Below are 25786 nucleotides of genomic sequence, written 5' to 3'. Positions count from 1 at the left end.
AATTGCTTCTCTTACAAATGTAGGCTGTGGCGTGACGTGAAGACTACTGGTTTTGGTTCTGGGATCGCAGGTTCGAGGCCGCTTGGAGGTGGTTAAGATTTTTAAAGTTAGATCAATGTAAGTGGGAATAATTATGTCAATTTAAATATAAATAACAAACTTAAAAATATAGTTGCATTACAAAAACAAATAAACAAATATATGGGAAGAAATACTTGTGCCATAAAAAAATAGATTAAAAAAATATATTTTTTTTAATTAAGTTTAAGAATAACAAAGAAGCCCTAAATAAAAAATATAAATAAAAGAAGTATTATAAAAAAAAAATAAAATAAATTAATTTTCCCTGCGCCCGGGTTTGAACCTGGTACCTCAGGCATGCCACCCGAGTGCTTTGCTCTGTCGGTCATTGCGACTGTTGGAGCGCCGCGAGCAAAAAGGCATACTAATGCTTTTCATAGGTGATGAATTGGCAGACTATCTCATCAACTGGTATGATGCTACTAGTAGATGCTGATGCATAGCATGACTATTGACATCTCGTAGAACATCGCAATGTTAAAAATACCAGTCGCTAACATTGAAAGAGGATAGAACGTGACTAGTTGGGCTGAAACGCAAACTGGTTAGAATTCTAGTTCACAACTAGTAGCTTTCCTTGCAGGGGTATTTTTCTGTTAACAAACGATATCTCCTTTAATATTTTATAAAATTTAATGAATGATATCTCATTTTGAAGAGGAGAAGCTCACGTACATGGGAAAATTAGTCACGTTGATCTAATTTAGACATTTATTAAAAAAGGGGGTTTTAAAGAGCTGAAAGCACTATATCCGGTCAATAAAGCGTCATATCTTCCATAATACTCCATCCAGTTGAATGATTAAAAAAACACCATTTTGAAGAAACGCTTCACCGATTGGGGCAAAAAAATAAAAAAAATTAATTTGGGTGCCACCCGCTTAACTCTGTCGAAAGTTCTGCAGAGGTGGCAATTTCCACTTCGTAGGAAATCGTCTTGTAAAAAGAGACAGTTGAAAGCATTGCGTTGGGATAGAGCGAGAACCAGTACCGCCTCTTAATGAGCTAGTTCTGCGCTAGTTCTGAACTAGTGCGATTTATTGCAGGGATATGCATGATACTTGCATATTTGGATGAGTGTACTTAAATACATATATGTACATACATACTTAGCCGGCATTATCGGTTAGAAGACGGAGGAATATTCGGAATAGTTGTTTGTAGGGATATAGTGGAATGTGGTTGCAAAACAGAAAACGAACCAGAGCCATAAAGGATGAGAAACTCAAACGGGATACAACAACAATAAATCGTGACTTGATAGCCAAGTAGGGATGCCAAATGAGGGAGAATTCCCCTAACTTTGGGGGAATTTGAGCGCGTGATGAGCAAATGGTTAAGCAATGGGGGTTTTGTCAAGTATTTTGCATAAAACTTAATTCAAAGACAATAATTACAATTACAATAAAGAAAATATTCCTTAATATGTATGAAAGTCAGTGAAAAATGACCAGCAGTTTGGGAGCTTTTCACTCCTTTACACTTTGTATGCCTTTTGTCGAAAAATTTTGTGTTTTAGAGTACTACTAGGCAGCCACTAGCCTTTTTTGCCTGGCGCTGTTTTAGAGATACCCTGTGCTAAGCGCTTTTGATATCTAATTTTAAATTTTGTTTACTGTTCGATAACACCATCTAGCGAAATCGTTTGGTTTTGAAATCCTTAAAAAGCTGAATTAAGTGTTCTTTAAAAAAAGAATGAAAATCCTTTGGGAGAATATCATTGAAAATGGGTAATTTTTTAGGGATTCGGTGGAATCAGCTTCCACAGAGTCGGTATCTCTGTAGCCAAGAACGCCGGAGATGTAGTCGAGGGCCAATTCAGAGCAGTCTCTGCATACAACTTCCATGCCACTGCTATTACCGTGTTCTGGTCACACGCTGCTGACTTCAAGGCTATGAAGTTTAAGCGATTTATTGCAGTTGGTCGTGGTGGTAGTAGTTACATCGCCACTCGCCACATAGACAATGAGCTTAGCATTCTCAGGAGGTCGGCTTAATTACAACAACAATAATGAGTGTTGCAAAGCAACTACAACAGCAATATATCGCATGTTTCGGATGTCTTTGGCGCACGTGAAAGCCGGTGGCTGTGGAGCAGATGTTGCCTGCTAGGCAACGCCATCAGATACAAGCGGACCTTATAGGTAATCAATTCAATTGATCGTAAATAAGAAGCACCCTGTAGAGGGTAAATACAAGGGGCATGCGGCCCATTGCACCGTGTTGCAAGATCCGGCGTTGGGGCTCGCAATATAGAATACATGTATACATACATAAGTATATATGTGTATGTACATATCGCACACCGTCTTCAAAAGAGTCACAACTCAAAATAATACGTTTGTCAGAAAATGCGAAAAACTATTTCTTAGCACATGATAATCATATGGGAAAGGACGACTTTACCTTAGGTTTTTTAACAAATTATAACAAAAAATTGCTCCATCTTTTTCTGAAAGGTAAATAAAAGCTCTGTGTTCAATTTAGCGCATAATCTCTAAAATGTCAAATTTTGAGTTGTGACTCTTTTGAAGACGGCGTGCGATATGTTCATGATTTTGTACGCAGCTGTTGCTTCTGCAAATTCAACTAGCTACCCAATAAACATTTAGGTTGGAGCTCAACTTGAGGTTAAGTTGAGAACTAAGGTATTTCTCAAATCTCCAACGTTGTTTCTCAACAGTACGTCAAGTGGAGGATCATAGCATTCTCAACAAAAAGGGCATTTTTCTTTGTATGAAAAAAGGACTGTTTCTCAAGTTGCTAGTTCTCAACTTGAACTCCAATGTAATTCTCCAATTGTCCTCAAACATATCATTGAAATGCTGAAATTGAAATAGTAAAATACCTTATAACTTTTTGATTGAAACGACATATATAGATGAATTTAAATATTAATTTTTCATTTTATTACTCCTTTTGTATTATGTAGTTAATCAATATCGTATTACAATAATTCACCTCACAGTATATAGTCCGACAGTAATTTTGCCACTTGATTCACTTCGCGTTTTATTTTCTTTCAAGAATATTTGAGGATACTTTGAAGATTATTTACTTTTCGATGGTAGTTTTCCGCTTTATATAGCTTTAGTTTTTCTCTTGATAATTAAAAATTCTATCACTTTTTACGTATCTGCGCGTGAGTTAGAGATGAGTTGGAGAACGATGTTGGATATCCACTTGAGAACTATGAATTTCTCCAAGGTTGGAGAAATATTTTTTTGGTGTTTATTGGGTACATACACACACAAATTATTGCATTCGCTTCGATAATGCTGTATTCGTTCACAAACGCAAGAGAGCTGCTACAGTTAAATGCTGTTATAAAGCGTGTTTCTTAACTTTTTATAGCTGATGACAGTAGATTGGCGAAGAGTAGAATTTTCCTCGCAAAGAGATCGAAAGAGGAAAAAGTAAAGAAACGAAAATTAGCAGATTTGCAATCACTGTATATATACACACACACACATCTCCAAATGCATGTATACCCAGCAAACAATTAAGTTTGGTATACATTTGAGAATGATTTGAAATCAAACCCTTTCTCAAATGTCAAACGTTTGAAAATGATTTGATATTGATTTGAAAATTTCAGCTTTCTCAATGAAAAGGGGAGTTTGATCTCCATTTGAGAATATTGTTAACTCTCAAATCAATTTCAAAGGTTATTTATCAATTGTACTTCAAATGTGGAAATAAAATTACTTATAGGAAATGTATATTTCTTATTTATTTTTTCTGCGCGATGTACATATGTATGTACATAACAAAAGAAACAATTATGTAATATAAAGTAATTTATAATAAATTCGTCTTGAAGGGCTGCAGCTTCTTCAATCCGCGCAAACATCAAATACACTATTTGAGGGCTTTCTCTTTGAAAATTTTTCTCTATTCATTGTCTTTTTTTCAATTGATCTTAATTTTATTCTTACAATTTTTTATTTAACTGCGTATTTTTTATATCGTTTGACACTTGCCATCTTTCTTCAAATCAACCTCAAATGAATTTCAAATGTAAAATTTTAACCTCGTTTTCAATTTGAGAATCATTTGAGAAAAACATTTGATATGAAATTGAGAAATACATTTTTCTCAAACGTTTGAAACTGTGTTTGCTGGGTAAATACTTACATTCTGCAATATTTCAATGTGTTTTGATAACCATGCACTCATTTTGATTTATTAAAACGAATTAAAATAAACCTGCCAACTTTTTCCTTGTGCGTTTTGAACAGCTGCTTTTTAAACATATGACTGCAAATTTCTGTTGGCAGAAATTACGCCAGCAGAAATTGCAGCTCTTTCGTTTTTTAAGCTCTCTTTTTGGCTCTCTTATGCAATTTTTTTGTGTTAAGAAACGCTTTCCAGCAGAATCCAGTAAAAATTTTGAATAGTTTTTCGTTGTGAAACACAGCTATAGCCTCAGCGCCATGGTCATCTCGTTTCTGGGATTATCTAATTTACAGCCTATTCTTTTAAGGGCAATGCATTTTCTCATACATGCAGATTAAGGTAGAAGACTGTGGGAGATGGATGCCGGCAAATCTGTAAATAATTGTGCACTTGTACATACATATGTACATTGGGGTGCTTTTTTCGGCGACTATTTTTTACTCGCACCTCGAAATTTTGTAGGAAATATCTAAAAACAAGTTACCTGAAAATTTGAGCCCTTAACATTAATATTAAGTGCTCGCCCAAGGCGTTCAAAGATTTCCCGTTCAAAATACACGTAAACATTGACTGGTTTTCTCAAAAATTCTATTCGTTTTATGGTATAATCATGGTCAATGATTGAGGGCTCAATTTTGCAGGGAACTTATTTTTACACGGTCGAAAATTTGGGTTTATTTTTAAACCGCGCTGGGACTACTGCCTTTTTAATCTTTTATAGTGTACTTTTTAAACCAGTCAATAGTTTTAAGCAATTTTTAATATATTCTGGTTTAAATTTTAGTCCAAAAAATTCGTGGTTTAAAAATCAAACCCAAATGTTTTAATTCTAGTTTTTAGGTTTGTATATAGAAAATTTGGTTTGAAATCTAAGCCGAAATAGAAAATGTTTGCACACAGCAAAATATGGTGTTGATTCAAACTCAACATATTAAAGCACATTTACACGCGTGGCTGTAGCTGAGTGTGCAAAGCTGCTTGATGCAATTGGTTGCTACCAAGGCTGTCCGGGTTCAATCTCCATCAGACTGAGCATGCAATTTAAGATGTTTTTTTGTTCTTGATTATGAAAATGTTTGGGTTTAAAATTTAAACCGAACTTTTCAAATTCTAAACCCAACATATGTGCTTTCTTTTTTTAACCTTAGAAGGTTTGTATTTGAAACTGAATTTAGTTTGGTCATATATGTAGTCCAAAAAGTTTAAAATTAAAACCGAAATTTTTAAGCGTGTAGACATTTCCCACAAAAGTTCGAGGTGGGAGAAAAAACAAAAGAGTCGACGAAAAAAACACCCTAATGTTCATATGTATATACATACGAGTATAAATAAGCATGCTATTAATACACAGGAACGTATGTGCCCCATATATTCCACAAAACGTTATATCCCCTGAAAATGTACTCACGTGTATGTATTGGTCCGTAGCCAAAGAGAGGTTAGAAGCATGTTTTTAACACTTAAAACTATTTATTAAAAGAAACCCTATCTTGATTCTGTCATAGTCAATTTAAAGTAGGGTTTATCTTTAAGACAGTCTTCTAAGTTTCAAATGAGGTCAACGGGAATTTAAAATTCAAAAGCCGTTTTAAGCAGCTTTTTTGCTGCCATAATCGTATAAAAAATAAATAAAATATTCTTCGTAATCAAAGAGTAATTACAGATTTTGCACATTGGCATACACAAAAATAAGACCTCCTTTTTCCATGGTATTCAGCACCCCATATTTATCTCTTTTTTCTCACCCAAATTCACACTTTGTAATTTTTCGTATACGAGAACGCAAAGACGTGAAAATAAGCAAAAATTTTAGATAACTTTCAATACGTGAACACTCCTAATACATATCAGCTGACGCAGGGATACAACGTGTTAAAATACTAATATTTTTTCATAATTGATGGCACACCGCCGAAACCGGTTTGTCTCATTTAAGGACACTAATTTACTCAAAATTGATACTCACAACAGTCCATTAAAAATAAATAACATTATTATGAAATTTTAGGAGATGGGTATGGTACCGCTCTTTTATAACTATCTGTATACTTATTTCTAAAGGGAATTTTTCTGTTACCAAGAGATATCTCATTTAATATCTTATAAAATTTAATAAATTATTCCTCATTTTTCGTACATGCGAAAAATAGTCACGTTGTTGAAATTTAGTTATTTATTAAAAAAAGGGGGTTTTTAAAGGCTAACGGCACTGTATCCAGCCAATAAAGCGCCATATCTTCCATAATACATCATTAAATTGAATGATTGAAACACCATTTTGAGGAAAAAATAAAAACTTTTGAATAGGGTTGCCACCCGCTTAAAATTTTAAGGCTGAATGAGAATATCTGGCGTGTATATTTCTTTTGCGAATATGTATGATTCGATTGCTTCGAAGATAGTTAGAATTTTTCGAAATTGGACTTTCAGTGTTCGTAAAACCATTCACCGATCAAAATATGAAACATTCAGGAGGACTACTTAACAACTGAAACAAATTTATTTCGTTGGCAAGTCTGATATCGAAGTTGATCAGTATTGTGCGATTATCTGTGCTATGAAATGTCAGATCATTGGAAAATTGCAAGAACTTCGGCACCGACACAACGCTGCCACTGGAAGTCATTAAGTTAATAAAAATTAATTTTGGGCGAGACGAAGTATAAGTTTATTTCATAAGGTCTAACTGCCCGCGGCCGCTGTGGTTAAATGGTAAGCAGTCCGGGCTTCCACTCCGCAGGGCCTGAGTTCAAGCTCTGGACAAAGCAACATCGTAAAAAAATTTAGAAAAAATATTTTGTCTTAACAGCGGTCGCCCCTCGGCAGGCAATAGGAAACCTACGAGTGTATTTCTGCCATGAACAGCTTCTCATAAAAACTGTAGGTCCCTCCCCTTCGTGTGGCGTACGCCACAATTTGGAGAAGCGCGGCCAAACACTACACGGTTAGAAATTTCGGTTTTAATTTTAAACTTTTTGGACTACATATATGACCAAACTAAATTCAGTTTCAAATACAAACCTTCCATGTTTAAAAAAAGTGAGCACATATGTTGGGTTTAGAATTTAAACAGTCGGCTTAAATTTTATACCCAAACATTTTCATAATTAAGAAAAAAATTAAAAAATTTTAAATTGCATGCTCCGTTTGATGGGGATTGAACCCGACAGCCTTGGTAGCAACCAATTGTATAAAGCATCTTTGCACACTCAGCTAGAGCCACGCGTGTAAATGTGCTTTAATATCTTGAGTTTGAATCAACACCATATTTCGCTGTGTGCAAACATTTTCTATTTCGGTTTAGATTTTAAACCATTTTTTTTTCTATATATGAAACCTAGACACTAGAATTAAAACATTTTGGTTTGATTTTTAAACCACGAACTTTTTGGACTAAAATTTAAACCAGAATATATTAAAAATTGGTTAAAACTATTGACTGGTTTAAAAAGTACACTATAAAAGATTAAAAAAGGCAGTAGTCCCAGCGCGGTTTAAAAATTAAACCCAAATTTTTGACCGTGTAACATATGTACAAGTGCCAGTATATTATTATTATTTAAATTTGAAATGTTCTTAGGTTGCTTAATCGATTGTTTGGTTAATAAATGTACAATATATTTCCAGAGTAAAATATAAACAATTCAAGAGCATCCTCTAAGTTTAAACTTAGAAACGCAGAGTTTAGTGCCGGCACCTCTTTCGGTAAAAAGAAAAATTTTGGAAGGTGCCCCGGAAAACGTATGCGGATCTCTCTAACGTAGATATTTACACTGAGGTAAATAATGCATGGCAAAAATGAACACTTTATATTTGATTTGCGTTTAAAAATGTTCGTATTTAAAAATATTTTCATACAAAAATTTATTACGACTGTTCACATCTGAGTATAGATACTTACATATACTTACATACGTTCCCCAACATGCAGAGCGGTGTACTGTGGCGAAAAACTCTAGTTCTGATCTGGTGCGCTTCTAGTACATTTAGACCCAGTACTGGTTCGCCATAAATCTCTTTTGCATGCAAACAACTGGCGAATTTAACATGGCGATGTCCTAGGAAGTGTCAATTGCCCCCCGCTGCATCCCTTTTTCTTTTTCGATAGTTCCGAACTAGGCCTAAATGCTATAGTTCCGAACCAGATCTAAAAAGCCGCCAAACACATACATATCTATGTAAAGTAGGCAAGCGCCCCGCTGCATTCCTTTTTCGATAGTTCCGAACTAGTTCTAAATTCGATAGGTAAGAGCTAGTTCGTTCTGCATCCCCTTTTTTATAATTCCGAACCCATTCTAAAATCGTCACCTTAGATATAGATTTCTAATGAAAAAAGTGAAATAAAATGTTTTTTTAAGAGTACCACATTTCGCTGATTTTGAGCTGGTGGTCATATAGTTACTATCGTACTGGTTCGTTTTTGGCGATAAAGATCTTGTACGGAACTACAAATTTTATTCACTAGTCCGCGGTTTCCCCTTACGGTATTTCGCTGACAATTCTCTGCACTGTGTGTATGTATGTATGTGTTTCGTTGGAAATAGGGATGTTGCGAATGTAGAATTGCGGATGTATAATATTTTTAAGATATAATTTAGATACTATAACAAATTAAAAAGATAGTAATTTTTAATAATGCTTCTTTTATTTACTGACTGAAATTAAAAAACGGAACTTTATATTTGATGAAAAGTAGTGTTTTTTCAGGTTACAGCCGGTTTCTTAAAGGGTCGTATAACACACCTGCGCCTAAATATCCGAGTGTGAAACTTGACAATATTTTAAATTCTTTTCGATTGCGCAGTATTTTTGCGCAGAACTTCTGTCTGCGTAGACGGCCTTCGGCCGCGCTTAGGTGTTAAAACCCTTACTAAGTAGAAGTAAATAATTCATATTAGAAAACACGAAATTATCCATATGCACACTTTCGTTAGACCACCGAAATAATGCATGTAACAAAAACCGAAATAATGTATATGTGAAAGACGAAGTAATGCATACATGCACAGTTTCGGTTGAATAAATTAGCGTCCTTAAATTTCGAAGTTTCAAGCAGTACTGAAATTTACCGTTATATGAAAAGCGGCCTCACTTTTAAAGCCCAGTTACCCACGAACGTAAAAACGGAGAACGTGTCAGCTGACACGATCTATCGTATGGCATCCGCGTGTAATCAAAAACTCACCACCAAAACTTAACAGCAAACTTGATATGTTTATACGTACTTCTACGCTACGCTACGTACACGTTCGTGGGTAACCGCGCTGTTAGCCCGTAAGTCCGTAGTCGTAAGTAGGCGGTGCCACGCCCAATTTCCAAAATTTTACTATAAACGTATTTCTTGGTAAAAATTTTGAATAAATTAGCTTTAATATTTACTGATTTATCGAAGATTACGTATTTCTCTAAATTACCGTTATATGGGATGTGGGCGTGGTTATTGTCCGATTTTAAAATTTTCGGCCGTTTGGTATGCTGTAGCAAGGCGAACAACTATGCCAAGTTTGGAAGAAATTGGTGCAGCGGTTACCAAGATATACACATGTAACCATAAGTGGGCGTGGCTACGCCCATTTTCCAAAAATTTACAATATTCATATTTTCCGTCTGAAATTCATTGTAAATATCAATTTTTAGTGAATTATCTTCATTAGTTACTAAAATATCGCAGTTTTCGTATTTCATAAAATTGCTGTTATATGGGAGGTAGGCGTGGTTATTGTCCGATTTCGCCCATTTTCAATACCATCCGTCCTACGACCAAAAGAAGTTCACATACCAAGTTTTGTTAAGATATCGCAATTTTTACTCGAGTTGTCGTGTGCACAGACGGACGGTCGGACGGACAGACAGTCACCGCATAATCGATTTCTCTTTTCATCCTGATCATTTATGTATACATTTGTGTATATCTATCTCGATTCGTTTTGCCTGTTACAAACAACCGTTATGTGAACAAAGTGCAGAGTGCACAAGTGCGCTCGGGTATAAAAAAATTCGGACCAAATCCTGTAAGATCTGACTAGGAACAGTTGCTCAGTTACTCTCTGAAAAGTGTTCCCACTTACCGGTTTTATGTCAATAGGAACGTCATCCTGTAAGTTCTGACTAATACCATGTTCTGAGCGACATCGAAAACATGTTTTCGTTGCTAAAACTTGTTTTCGACCTAAAACTTGTGTTTTCGTCGATGTAAAATCTGTCAAACGAAAACCAGTTTTCGCTGAAAACTACTTGAAAACTCACGTTCCAATCATTCCAGTCGGTGCCTTCACTAGTTTTTTTCGATTATTTATCGAAGTGGAAGTCATATTTTGTCATATTTAATGCGCTATTTCGGATTTATTTTTAATTGTCTGGTCAAAGTAAAATAAGAATGAAAGTAAGAGGTTGCTAATGAAAAGAAAATGAGGGAAAAGCATTTTGGTTTTGTTTTTGTGTAGCAAAAATGTAACCAGAGGATGCAAGAAATGTCAACGAAAACACTAACAGCCGGTGTGAACAGCCTTCAGCCCACAATCCCAAAACTCGTTTTCAAAGTGTTTTCGTTGTCGGTCAGAACACGGTATAAATCCTGTAAGCCGGACTGCTATTGGAACATATAAACTACAAAACGAAAATTCATCCACATCTCACTATTAGCGCCTTTATGCACAACCAGTTTGAATCTAGCGTCACGTGTCTGCGTGATTTGACTTCGACTCAAGTCACTCGTGCTCATGCATGATCACGCGTAAATCATATCCTGGCAGAAAAGCTGTCTTTGTATAATCAATTCCAACCATGAGAGAAACAAAAAGGTGTTCACAATTTTTCTTTAAATATTTATTATACCTCTTGCAAGTTTCTAAAGTTAACAATTTACAAATTTAGCATCATTTTATAAAGTATGGTACATTCATAAACGATTTCTGTAATTGTATGGCCTAAGAAACTAGTGACCATCAGCGTTGCCGTTTTCACTCCGATCGGAGTGTTTCACTCCTTTTATTAAGCCGAACACTACGTCACTCCCTCTCTTGTAAAAATACTGCGATTTTAACCCAAATTGACCCCGTGTTGCCATATGGCAATGCAAAATACATCATGTTTAAGAGCGTGTAAAACAAAAACCGCTTACTTCAAAATGCTTATATGTACGTTAACTAATTGCTAAAAGGTGTATCTTTCGAAACGCTTACGCTTACGTCAGATCCTTGCTGTCTATCGAGTGTAATACAAGTGTGTTCTTTAAACAAAATTAGAAGTGGCAGAAAACCATCAAAATGCCATATATGAAGAAGTAAGCATGAATGTATAGAAAGTGTTTTTTTATATAGAAAATGTGACAGTGATAAAAAATTGGTAAAAACATTAGTGACTCTATTGGTAACATAATAATAATAATAACCCTATAAACATTTTGGCGAACGTTAGAAAATGACCTTCGATATCCAATATGCATATCGGACTGAGAACGAAGTCATAACCAATCTTAGTTTTCCAACCTTCACAGTGTATTGGAAATACACTCGCGATGGGTTCGGAAAAAAATTAAAACCATAGTAACAAGAGAGGAAGTGAAATCTAGCTCATTTTCGAAGGGAAATATAAGACAGTACTCAGTAAGACAGTACCCTCTAATTAAATTTTCAATTCGATAATGGGCTGGATTTCGAATTCATAATGAAGAAAAAATACATTGGATAACGAAGGTTCCGTTATGTTGGTGAATGGCCTATTTCTCGAATGGAATACTAATCTATTTCACATTAGTTATCGAAGGTGAGGCTCAAAAAAAGGATTGGTTTTCCAATCATTTTCGAACTGTTAACCAAGCCCAATGTTTATTGGGAAAAGATTACCGCTTACACATATGTTAGTGTTTGGCCGAGCTTCTCCTCCGACTTGAGGCGTGCGCTTTGATGTTGTCACACAAAGCGGAAGGACCTACAGTTTTACGCCGACTCCGAACGGCGGTTGTATTTTTATGAGAAGCTGTTTTTCATGGCAGAAATACACTCGGAGGTGTGCCATTGCCTGCCGAGGGACGACCGCTGTTAAGAAAAAACCTTTTTCTATATTTTTTGAGATGTTGCTTTGACCAGGGCTTGAACCCAGGTGCTTATGAGTGAAAGCGCGGACTGCTTACCACTACACCACAGCGGCCGACAGCTCCTTTTTTTACCTAACTTTGAAATGTTCGCTAGCCCAAATTCACCCCGTGTCGCCATATGGCAACGTAAAATACCATCATGTATGAGACGGTGTAAAACAAAAATCGTTTTTATGTATTTTTGCAGTTTTGCAGGTGGTTAACTCATTTCATATTTCATTGTATAAGTGTTGAAGTGATATGCAATTGTAGTTTGTCTGCTCCAGGGCAGACTAGTGACATTTTTGACGGTCTCATCTGCTATTATATTACCATAGATTCGCTCGTGACCGGGCACCCAATAGATACGACGCTTATGGATGAAATACTATATGAGGAAACTGCCTTAATTGCCGCCTGGTATAGATTTAATTTTGAAGTGCCGCGAGGCGCTGATCCTTCTCCGTTGGCCCGAGGCATAAGGACTTTTTTGCGACATTCCAGCATACCAAAGTGTTATAAAGAAGTATTGGTCTGATATTGCTGTATGCAGGTGGCTGACCCCAAGTGACTCCCAGCACTCTTTTTTGTACATGCATAAAGGACGTTACTGGCCTTCTACTCCCTTTCTTCAACATTGCTCATCCACATCAGCTTACTGTCCAATACTACTCCCAAATGCTTTGTGTGGTCTTTAATTGACAGCTTGATGCTACCTAGCCTTGGAGGTCTCCACACTGGGAGCTTATATCGTTTTGTGATTACTCCATTGATCCATACAAATTGGAAAAAAAAATTCGTTGTGCTGGTGAAGCATGTAAAACTATAGGACGAGTAGCCTGTGCAAAATGTGATGTGGGTTTATGTTTGAAATGTTTTGACACTTCATAATAAAAATTGACTTCTTCATCCGCTTTTTACGTAGAATATGGATACATTATCAATAAATGTGGTAAAACTTATAAACGATGTTTCTATTATTTCGTATTTTAACTAAATACTATCTTCCAACAATCCTTCTGGAATATGCCCCGCGTTGCCATTGACAAAGGCCGATATCGTAAGAACTATACTACTCCCGAAGTTTTAGTCATATTTTTTTCTTTACTTTAACGCTACTTTTACCCTGTATATAGATGAAACCAAAAAAAAATCTAAAAAAAAAAATTTCTGGGACAATTTGGGTTAAGATTATCAGAATTAAATATTTACTATAAAATGAAAATAATAGTACGTTTACACTTAATAATATGGTCATCGAAAAATAAAATAAATCTTCTGATTAACCCAGTGGGAGGGGAGATGCATCCGACTAGGCCGAGTAAACTTTTAAGTGCCATGTAATTATAACCTTAAAAAGTTGTATTACAAGGCATTTGAGAAGTGCACGTGCAAAAATTTCACAAAGGAAATTTTTGAACATGCAGCGGTGCATAGCAGGCATTTAGGCGCCCGGTTTCTGCAATCGAGCTTAAACGCATTCTTTCATATAAGAAAAATTTCGCTCATACTTTGTACGAAGAAAAATGCGTAGAACCGTTTACAAACAGTATTGAAAATCAACGAAAATCCTTAGCCACTTCAAATTTATTATATGTATTATACTAAAATTTAATGGGCTATAAATAGTTTAAAGTTAAATTTGTCGAAATTTCCTTAACTTTTTATCCAGTTTGAAACTTTGATTTATATAGTTTTTTCATAGCATGAAACATATTTTTGTAAAAAATAACAAAAAAAAAGAGCTTATTAATTATTAAAAAAGAATAGGTGCACGCAGATATATGTATGCAAGCAAGTGTATGTTTATAACACACATCAGTTTTATGTACATACTTTGGCCAACGCTTTTACTTTCACACTACGGAAAACGATAAAAAACTCTACCTTTTGGCTCATTTCACTCCGCTCGGAAATTATAAAACGGCAACGCTAGTGACAACGAGAGAAGTATTTTTTATTTTTTTTTTTGCTTTTAAATAACAACATTTTCCCATGACAATAAAATTAAGATGGCCATAGATAATATTCACAGATGCATACATAGGTTGAAGAACAAATACTCATAATGTGGATCTTGTATTACATTTACATTGAGCCCAAATGCGTGATTTGGACGAGAAATCTGAAATGCGAAGCCAAATCACGAATTTCACTATACAAATTCGCATTTCCAAAATTATGCATTTACACGCATTTAAATAAAATCACGAAGAAAATGCGCTCCAATTGCTGTACTACCACAGTCAAAGAATTATACATATGTATGTATGTATGTGCAACATATTTTTCCCCATTTTCCCTCTATGAAAACAGGGTAAATCTTTTTGCTGTATGCAATTATAATAGCTTTTAATTTTAACTATCTTTATTACACAATAGTATATTCAATAGTAAATAATTATATGTGTAGGGAATCTCATGCACTAAAAAATCTAAAATATGCGTAATAAAAAAGTAAAATATGCAATTAAAAATATTTTCCTAATATTTTATTGCCGGTACCAAAATAAATAATACATGAATTTTAACAGGAGAATAATGAAAACAAAATATTTAAAAATACAATACATATTCATATAAAAAACGGAGAAGAAATTGCGAAAATTTTCTCGTGTCAAATTGCCTTAAGACAGTACGGAATTCCTAAGAAATTTGCTACGCTTTCTAGTACGATGTTGTAAAGTTTTTTATAAAAAAGGAGGACAAGGCAACCCATATTTTCAACAGAAATATATGCCCGTTACATTATTTCGTGAAGAAAGAGTGAGACAGCAGGCTGTGAAATATCAGATGTCAAAATTCCGAAATAATGTAAATTTTTTCTTGAACGTTGTCTAAGGAGCTGGATTTTTATGGTCTAATTATGGCAACTTAACGTAACTTACGGTTCTCACCTAAAAATTCTGTTAAATGGATGTTGCTTATAATTGAACAGCCGTAACTTAACGTAACTTAATGCCACATCGAAATCTGTTTCATTTTGATTCTATAAGTTCTACGTTCCGTTAAGTTAAGTTAAGTTGCCATAATCAGGCTTTTAGCTTAAATAGGAACATTGGAAGTGGTTTAGATAAATATTTGGGAAGAAATTATAGGTATTTTTTGGTTACAAATCAAACAAAGCAAAAATATGCAAACTCTACATGCATTTATTGTAAAATATACTAAAATATGCACAATAAAGATGCGAAAAATGGGCTTTTTGCAAAATAGGCAAAGCCAAACATTTACTGCAAAATATGCAAAAATTATGCATTAACGTTTGAATTCCATTTTAAAGGAAAGTTCATAATTTGTGAAAATAAAAACATGCATTTGAAATTCCGAGCCCTGTACATGTATAAAATGAATTATTCAGCTTCCGACTGCTCCAGTGTCAAACATTTGTAACAGAAAACTACACTAATGCCTGCATGGTAAAAACTTAAACAAATAAAAGCTTTTTTCATATTAAACCCATTTTTTTTTATTTCCCCATATTATATTATGGACCATAATCACGGTTGCCAACCGTCCCGTTTCCGGTGGGACTGTCCCGGTTTTAAGAGCTATGTCCCGGTCCCGGTACAATATGGCAAAACGTCGCGGTTTTCGGCAAGAAAAGAATTTAGACATCTCGTTGTAAAAAATTTAGATCTCTTTAAATACTTAAATATTTACATTTTACATATTCTATTTACTAATCGCAACTATACGCCGCAGAGTAAAAGTACAAACTATGAAGTCCAAACAAAGTATGTCCGATATTTTTTTTTTGTTTGCAAGAAATTACCTGCAGAGAAATTCCCAAAGGTCAATGCGATTTTTTACTAACTTCAAACTGGCATATTGATATACTAAAATGCCAACGTGTAGGAAAATGTATGGAATTTACCTGAGTTTTGCACGAAGTAAAGAGATTTTTTATATTTTTTGTTGTAGTATAAAAAATATTTTTATAAAAAATTCGCCGACAATTTTAAGTAAAAATGTTGCATACATTGTGAAAAGTTCCTTGTGCCAATAATTTAGTGCGGCAGTATACGTACATTTTTATTTATATTTTAGTAAACTTTTTAAGTAATTTAGTAATATTATCATTGAAGCTTTGTTTTATAAAATTTTTTATATATGAAATTTTACTTTCTTTTTGTTATTTATGGTTTTATAACAATTATATTCAACAATTCGATTAAGCTTGAGGCCGTTATTATTAATGAAAATTTTTGTGGAAAAACAACAGTAATTTACATTTTGATCGAAGTTATAGCTGTTATTTCGGGCAGCTATTTTGCTGCTATTTAGATTTGACCATGTGGTTGATGATGTTGGTGATTTTTTGTTAATAAATATTCTATTTTTAGGGCTAGTTTTGGGCAAATGAGCGTAAGTGCGAAATTTATGGCCAAGAGAGGACTACATATCGATGATCCTCTGCAATAACTTCCGGTTTTCACAAACTCGTCCAGAAAAATAGTCCGGCTGACTTCAGGCTAGTGAGAAGCAAATATCACTAGCTCAGAATCAACCAAAGAGACACAAATTGACCACTTTCGGGCACCTGCGGGCGAGCAAGAGAACAGACCTTTTTTTCAAGAATCCAAAAGTTAGAAACCGTGACCATAATATATCATGGTATTGGACTACCTGAAGAAGATACCAGAAATATAACAAGAAGGAATTTTGGTGGAATGAAAGCTAGCTTCTGAAATAAACGGACAATATAGAAATCATAAACTCGGCCCAAAAGACATATCCAAAGTTCAGCTACTAGGGACCAGAAATGTAAAAGAATGCAATCATTTGCGAATAATGAGTCACTTGGTTTTTTAGCAAATAATTTTTGTATTCCATGACTAAGACTAAAAAAATGAAGACACTCTTTAAAATAATTTTGGCGACTAATTACTAATCTTTGAAGTCTTTTTTTTGTTAGTCACTTGATTGCAATAATTTGAATTCAATTGAAGTCATTGGGCTGTAGTCAGAAACCCGCATTTTACCTGTATTACATGAATAAGTAATACAACATATTTTTAAATTTTAATTTCTACTCTTCTACTTTTCTTGAAAAAAAAAAACAATCTTTTAATTACATTTGCTGTAATAAGCGATTTGCATTATGCATGACATTAGTTAAATGTACCGAGTAAGAAACTACTTCGTAAAGTTGTTCCAACTGTTACCGATAATGAGTAAAATTTTGTTAAAGCGTTTAAAGAGTTTTTTAATACAGCTCTAACCTTCCTAGACGATAATTGCACAGATGATACTGAAGCTGTTGAAGAAATGGAACTGGAAAAGTTTTCCAGTAATTTTTCTGAAAAGTCATTGGCAAGGTATATTAGATGTGCGACCCACACCGTAAATTTACTGACTCGACAGATATACATACTAAGAATTTTAAACATAAGAACATACTTACATATGAAAAACCATTAGAAGGTTATTATAATTTGTATTGTTATTGTGACAAAAAATTTAATAATTTTCCAAGACAAGTGGGATTATTAAAAGTTAAGGGCAATTTTTAAAAGCTAATGAAGAAATGCTCTAATCTGTGGAACACATTAAACATACCGAAATCTTCAGAGCAAATTGTTTCTGCGTTAGGCTCACAATTGCAATATCCCGCTGTAATAAGGTGGAATTCGCTTTGATTTCACGCAAAGAGAAACTGAGTACTTTGGGTGAAAAACTGGAATTGACGACATTCCACGAGAGCGGTATTAGGTACATGGAGGAATATTTGCAATTGCTGCAACCAATCGCCGATACTATAAGGTTTATACAAAAAGATAAAGGTATGGTGTACGGTTTCTTTCTACCTACGTTGGCGACAATTAGGACAAAGTGCTATGCTAAACCGCTACCCTACTGCTAAAAGGGCATACATTAAATACAACGCACCCCTGCCTACCTCAGCCGCCGTGGAAAGACTCTTTTTGTTTGCCTCAATACTTAACACACCACGTCGAGGACGTCTATCAGATGAGAGCTTCGAACAGTTGTCGCTGCTAAAAATAAGTTCCTTTTGTTTGTAATTTGCTAAATAATTTAGATGCTTTTGAAATAAATAGGCTGTTATTAATGATAACATATCGTTTGTATACAAATTCTTACAAATATTTTTGTTGTTGCATTGAAAAATTAAGTCATCAAGTGACTTCACCAAAACTTCAGACTTATTTTTTTTTGTCTTTAGTCAAAACTTTAGTCAACGACTGAAAATAAAAGTCATTTATTGTGACTTCAACTGATTTAAATCGCATATGATTGTATTCATTTACAACCCAGCTAGGGATAGCATGATTTACCGAAAAATGTATGTGCATTTCAATCTCTCTGTCATAAGAAAATGTTTCAAATAAATAATAAACATAGATTTGGTACCTTTGTTGAAGCAATAAATGGCTAAACTACAGCCTATTATATGGCGCGTAAATGCGTTTTTACCACTTAAAAAAAAAATACAAATTCAGTGATAAAAATTTTCAATGCAGTCGGTCCAGATGCTCACCATAATTACTGGAGAGTAATTCGACTTCCATGGGAAAACTGCCTTTGACGAAAGAGATCTGTTATCTAAAAAGCGTATCGATAGCATTGGAAACTACATATATAAAATTTTTTCATGGTTATCGAGAAGTAAAAACATTCTTTGCGCATTAAGGATGGATTAATGCTTCGAGAAGCAAACAAATTTACTAAGAAATAAAGTTGGAACAATTTTTTTTTTACGACCATTTCAACATTTAAATGCACATTTACATGTCTGGCTGTAGCTCAGTGCGCGACGTTGCTTGCCACAACTTGCTAATTTCCAGAGGGTCAGGGTTTAATTCCCATTACAACCAGCATGGAATTTAAATATTTTTTTTAACTTAATTATGAAAAATCAATCGGTAATTGCAATTCGCTTCATTTTAATATGGGCGTATTTGAATTAATTATTTCTATACTAAATACTAAAATTTGTATACTTAAATGTATTACGAGTTGGGTTGGTGCTCTTTCATATGCGTGTTCTTTTAATTTAGCACGCTTTTTTATTTCTAAACTTCTTTCTCTCAGTGCACCGGTTTAATTTGTGAAATAGTCACATTTCGAGATAGTTTCGATGGCTGAGTGGAGGTTCGACCTATCTCGGCAGCCATGAAACCTAGAGAACTTATAAGTACAGTGCCGTACAAAATTATTGGCTCTTTAATCAGATCACAATTCCTAATCAGATCTTTTAGAAAAATTTTTAAAATGTAGCTTTTGAGCCAATTAATAAAGTGCAAGTCTGAAGTTGCCAGCAAATTTCGTTGATTTTTAGCATTTATTTTTTTTTGCTGACAGTGTCTTCCATATAAAAAGAATTATCAAACATAGTTTGTATGGAAGAAACTCTCAGTAAAAACAATACCAAAAATCAACTAAAATTTAATGGGCTGCAAAACTTCATTTTAAATATTTTTATAAAAAGTCTGATTAGAATGTTGCAAATTTGTATGCAAATTTATTGAATTTTCCCGAGTTTAGCACAAAGTTTAACAATTTTATTTTTATGTTTTTTCATATATTTAGTTTAAACTGTATTTTTATAAAGATTAAAAAAGGTTCATGCATTGTAAAACATTCTCTGTGCTTTAGTTGTGATAAGTTGTTTTGTTTTGTTGGCGTACGTTGTAATGATCTCATGATCTCATGTTTTTATGTTTTTGTTTTTGTCTGTCAAAATAAAATTTCCCTACATCCTTTCGCACGTCGAAATGAAAGAGAAGGGAGCGAGAGGCCCTCCCTAAAGTGTCCCGGTTTGGCAACAAAGATATCTGGCAGTCCTATACCAGAAGCAACAACAAAATACACGCAAATGTTGTTTTTGCTCTTATGCCTTTTTGATATGCCTTGGACGGGATATTTTATTGAACTCACACAAAAATAAAAGCTCTTCAAAAGCCTTTGTCTTTGACATTTGGCATTTTTCAAAATCAAAACAAACACGACGAAAACAATAAATATTTGAAATTTGGGTATACAAATTGTTTATTTATACATAAAATAACACATTTTACTTTAATCAAAGAATAATTGCATAATTTGTGTCCAAAACATGTTAAAATATATGAGCCATTCAGTATTTATTTACATTCATTTTGGGTTTGTTTTCCCTTTTCAATTCATGAGAAGTCAAAGAAAATGCAAATCAAGCAATGTAAACACATTCAAATGACTGATTTCAAATCACGACATTAGGTCCAACGTAAATGTAATATTAGGCTGCGAATTTATCCCTCACATTTCGTTTGCTCATATGATTGTATGCACATAATAATAGTTTTTAAATATTGTTATTATTTTCACATGTTTGCTATATGTGATAACATGAAAGTGAAATAATTATAAATTCCATTTAGTTCAATGCACTTGAAAGTTTATAATAGTATGCAGTTACATAAATTAGTTATTTAGTCTACTCCTTTCCTAGTCAGATTTACAGGATTTAGTCAGAATTCCTTCCCGTACACACAATTACAGTGTTTTTAGTAATATCTTCCGGGCTCCATCTGACTATTTCTGAGTAATTCCTGTAAATCTGGCGGGTAAAGGAACAGACTAGCTAGCAATACTTGAGACTGGAATTTAATATTCATACATCTAATGCATAAAAAATGTACACATAGGCATACATATGTATCTAGATAAACATATGTACATACATATATAATTAATATAAAGAGAAACCTTATTACAAACCATATTATTAAAATACAATATTTAGATGCTGTACAAATATTAATTAAACGTTTAAGTATTCATTTACTAAAATAGACCCTGAACTTCGGAAGTTTCCAGCAAAAAGCGTAGAAACTACACATGTACAAATATAATGCAAACTTGCATATATAAATCAGGGTTGTGCCTGTAAAATATTTACATATTTACAACAATTCTTTATTTGTAAATAACGTAAATATTTACAGGGCGATACTTTTGGTGGAAATAATGTACATTTGTAAAGAATTGTAAGCAGTTATAAGTAATTGTAAATTGTTGTAAATAATTGTAAACAATGTAAATATTGGTAAATATTGTCTCCGTGCGAACACCAAAGTGTTTCAGCCAGGGTTGTGCCTGTAAAATATTTACATTTTTTACAATAATTCTTTAATTGTAAATTATTGTAAATAATTTCCAATTTACAATTGTTTACAATAGGGGCATTCTCGAAGTCTTGCCCAATGCACGGTTTGCACGAAATGCAAAAATACTGGGTGTGTTCAGAAATGCATCAAGCCAAAGCATCAGACGCATTTATTTCTAAACTATAATTGATGGAAATGCGCAACCACGATTAAATGCCTAATTGGAACTTATTTGCGTAAATAAGGCATTTCCATCAATTATAGTTTAGAAGTAAAAGAGACTGATGCTTTGGCTTGATGCATATCTGAATGCACCCACTATTCCAAATTTCAAAGAGTACGAGGGCACCCCATTGCAAAGTGGTAGCATGCATGGGTATCAAGCAGCGAAATTATGTATCAAATACAATAACAAGAGACAGCAAAAAAAAGTGAAGTGAGCGAGATGAGAGGAATGAGAGAAATATGTAGTAATTCCAACAACAAAATAATTAGCACAGGGTCGCATTTATCTTGCTATGCAATTTGGCAAAATATATACATGGGTTTCGACGTTGTATATTTTGCAGAGATAGGAAATGTTGTTTCCCATGTATTTTTTTGTTGTGTGTTTGCAAGTTATGCAATCCGTGCTACGTGCAATGACTTTGCAAGATTTGGAGAATACACCTAATATTTTACAATTATTTACAATGTAAGTATAAAAAATGTGAAAATTTGTGTAAGTGTACAACCCTGATATAAATACTTTGTTACCTATACATACGTATATGTACATATAATGCGATATGTTTCGCTTAATTTATTATGTTTAAATTCTTTAAGAATATAATTTTGTTAAAATTGTATATAATCGTTGTTTTCAAAGAAAGTACGAGTAAACTCACGTTTACATTTAGTTTTATATACATATACAACTTACATTAAATGTAGGTTCAAATCCTTTGTCCTGTATTTTCCTGTACTTAAATTCCTCAGCACGCTTTAACGGAAACATCTAATTTGTGGCCGGGCTTTTAAATTTGCGTGCACCCAACGAGGTGGAAATGTATGCGTCGCTGCTGCTTTATGTTTTTTTGCTGCTGATTTTGTTGTTGCTCTTGTAACGCTGGCTCATCGGCGGTACTTGCAGGGCGTTGTCCATTCAAAACAGTTAAGTTGCGCAAGTCGATACATCCTGCGGGTGTTCCTAAACTTGCCAGCAATGAAGCCGTTGTAGTTGTAGCAACTGCATCATTTAAATTCGGGCAGCAAACCGTTGTTGTTGTTGTTGCTTCGGGTGTTGTTTCAATTGTATCTGCCTTGGCCTGATGGCAGCGCCCCTTTATTTGGCTTCATCACATGAGTGCCAGCTGACGATATTGTTGCTGACGCGGTGGTTGCGCCTGATGTTGTTGTTGGTAGTGATATGAATGATCGCAAAATTCGCTGGCCAAAGCAACGTCGGACATGTCGGTGAGCGGTCCGCCATTCTGATTGCCATTCGTCACCATTGTGATAGTGGTCTCTTGTAAACGGCTATGATGAAAAAAAGAAAAGCGAAAACATTGATGAAACTCGTGCACACACAATGCAGTTTGCTTTCATGCGGTCAGACATTTAGGGCCGGTTGTTCAATGTCTGGTTATCACTGCTTCCCGGTTAAACATCATTATCGACGTTTTCGGCATCATGCATATAACATGTGATCGATAAAGCAGTCGTTGTATTTAAACGGAGCTTCTACCTCCGATTTGTGCTAATCAGACATTGAACAACCGGCCCTTACAGGCGTTTTCACCATCTCTGGTTAACAATAAACCCCAGTTAAACATCGTTGCCGACGTTACTGACTCCATGCATATAACATTATGTCGGTAGCGTCGGTAACGATGTTTAACTGGGTATTAGTGTTAACCAGAGATGGTGAAAATGGCCCTTAATGGTGAAAAGTATTCTAGTGTATGTTCAGATAATAATTACAACGGTGGGCAAACGCGGCTCATTGAGCCAAATGCGGCTCTTTTTAATTTCTCTTTTCTTAGAACATTTTGGCTGATTTTACTTTATATTATTCCTCTTTACATACACATACGCAAATTGAGACCGGAACTTTACCCGCAATTGGAGAATGAAAATTGGCTTTGCGACTTATAGCCCAGTTATGCATACTTGCACTGCTATACCATTTTTACGTAAAAATCAAAACCCAATAGAATTCTACATGTTAAGTGCTATGCGTTGGGTAATATCTTACACGCAAAGCCCATTTAACAGATTCTTATGTGACAACTCTCATGCAAAGCTAAGTATGTATAACTGGGCTATTAATGTTCTTTACCGATATGATGGAACATTTGCAAAACTTGAATTTGTATCTAGAAGGAGAGAATAAAAATGTTTTTGATTTGTCGCAAATTATTTGAAGTTTTGAAGCAAAACTATGTTTTTTAATACACGATCTCAAAAAAATAATATTTCATAATTTTCCATGGCTATAAAAAAATATTGCGAATGATTACATAATTTAAAAGCAGATTTTGAGAAAATATTTGCCGATTTGTAATTATTTAAATAAATGTACGATTGCTTACTTCATAAACCTTTTTTTATGTAACATGATTGAGGATGAATTAACAATGAACAAGAGTTGAAATTTTTGGAATTAAAAGAAGATAAGGCACTGGAAATGCAACATAAAGCTTTGCCACTGCTTGAATTCCGCAACAAGTACCAGATTTAAAATATCCGCTATTGAAAGCAGCTGCGTGCCGTATATTTTCAATTTGTGGTACAACATACACATAGTTACGTGAGTATTTGTACTCTACAATGAAATTCTTAAAGTTAAAATACCGTTCACAATTTACTAACCACATTTAACAGTACTGTTACGAACATAACGGCTATAACTGACGTTAAACAAAATTTTGAAAATTTGGCCAAAGGGATCCTTTGAATTTTCTTTAATATCTATCTTACGTACATTAGAATAATAATAAAATTAATGTTTTTCATTTCAAATAATAATTTTATTTAAAATTAAAACTTTTGTTTTTGTTGTGGCTCTGTGTAGCATTTTGAATATACATGTGGCTCCTTTCGGCCTCGAGCTTGCCCACCCCTGATATAATATATGTATGTATAGTAGCCTGGGCCGAAAATCCGCTTTTTTAGAATTTTGATTGGTAATAGCAAAAATATGGTTCATTATGCTCTAAAATAAATCTGTGTGAAATGTGAAAATTTTTGGTCAATATCCTAGGCTCGCCCATGTCCTCCAAAGTTCAAGTACTAAAAAAAATTTTTTTTTTAGCTAACTTTGATTCTTTACAAAAAAGGTCCATATACCAAATTATGTAGGACTAATACTTTCGAAGATTATTGCAATTTTAGTAATAAAAAGTATTAATTAATTTATTTACTAATTTTTATTTTTTGAGCATATTGAACTTTGATGGACTTGGGCGAGCCTAGGATATTGACCAAAAAATTCCAAATTTCACACAGATTTTTTTTTAAGCATATGAATCATATTTTTGCTATTACCAATCAAAATTCTAAAAAAGCGGATTTTCGGCCCACGCTAATGTATAGGGGTTCAGAAAAAAGTGAAACCGAAATGGTAGTGGTATTCATCTAAACCGATAACTTTATCAAGCAGATATTATTTAAAATTTAAGCACTCTGTTACATGAACGCCCCAAAATCTCCTTTCGTTTACACTAGCGACAATAGTCGTGTTTTCTTTGGTTATCGGGCTGAGTATCATTAATTCTATACTACTAGCACGAGGATTGAGAAATTTTAGAAATGAACTCACTAAATGGGAAAAAAATTACATTTAAACGATCCATTCAGTGTTGCCACTATTGGGATTTACCGTCCAAATTTAGTCCCCTCTTTTTCATTTGGTAGGTTGGTAGGCAAAGTAAGATTTTGGTCGGATAGTTGAAACATTTGCCAATCCATTAACAAGTAATTTTTAGAACAAAACAAAACGATCGGTTAAAAATAAGAAACCTAATTGGTTTGGCCACTGATGGGGCCAATGTTTTGGCTGGAGACTTGGGCGTGCTGAAAACATTATTGGTTGCAGAAACCGATTTATTTTATATAAAGAGCACATGCCACTAACTTCAGCTTTGCCAAAGCTACGCTTGTAAGAAATTTTCGAAAAGCATTGAGACTTTGTGCCACGACATATATAGTTTAATTTCCCAACGTCAAAAGGTGATACATCAACTGAGGGAAATTCGGCAAAAAATATCAAAAATCAACCCGAATTCTTACCCTACTGAAACTTCCACTTTATTACTAGAATTAAATGAGCTACAAAACTGGAACCTAAATTTTTTTT

General features: G+C 34.2%; 1 protein-coding gene across 1 annotated transcript in view; it reads right to left on the bottom strand.

The window, feature by feature from the left end:
• Window positions 1-22139: 22139 nt before the first annotated feature.
• LOC118744909 (neuropeptide CCHamide-1 receptor) overlaps window positions 22140-25786 on the bottom strand; it is a gene marked incomplete in the record, with an annotated part of 127324 nt that continues 123677 nt past the window's right edge. Inside the window, 1 exon segment of the mRNA XM_036478337.1 lies at window positions 22140-22965. Coding sequence (XP_036334230.1) covers window positions 22785-22965 — 181 coding nt within the window.

This window comes from Rhagoletis pomonella, unplaced genomic scaffold, assembly GCF_013731165.1.
Source record: "Rhagoletis pomonella isolate Grant_MI unplaced genomic scaffold, Rhpom_1.0 Rhpom_scaffold_00008, whole genome shotgun sequence".
Lineage (NCBI taxonomy): Eukaryota > Metazoa > Arthropoda > Insecta > Diptera > Tephritidae > Rhagoletis > Rhagoletis pomonella.
The sequence above is the reverse complement of the archived record's forward strand: the minus strand, read 5'-3'. Positions and strand labels throughout refer to the sequence as shown.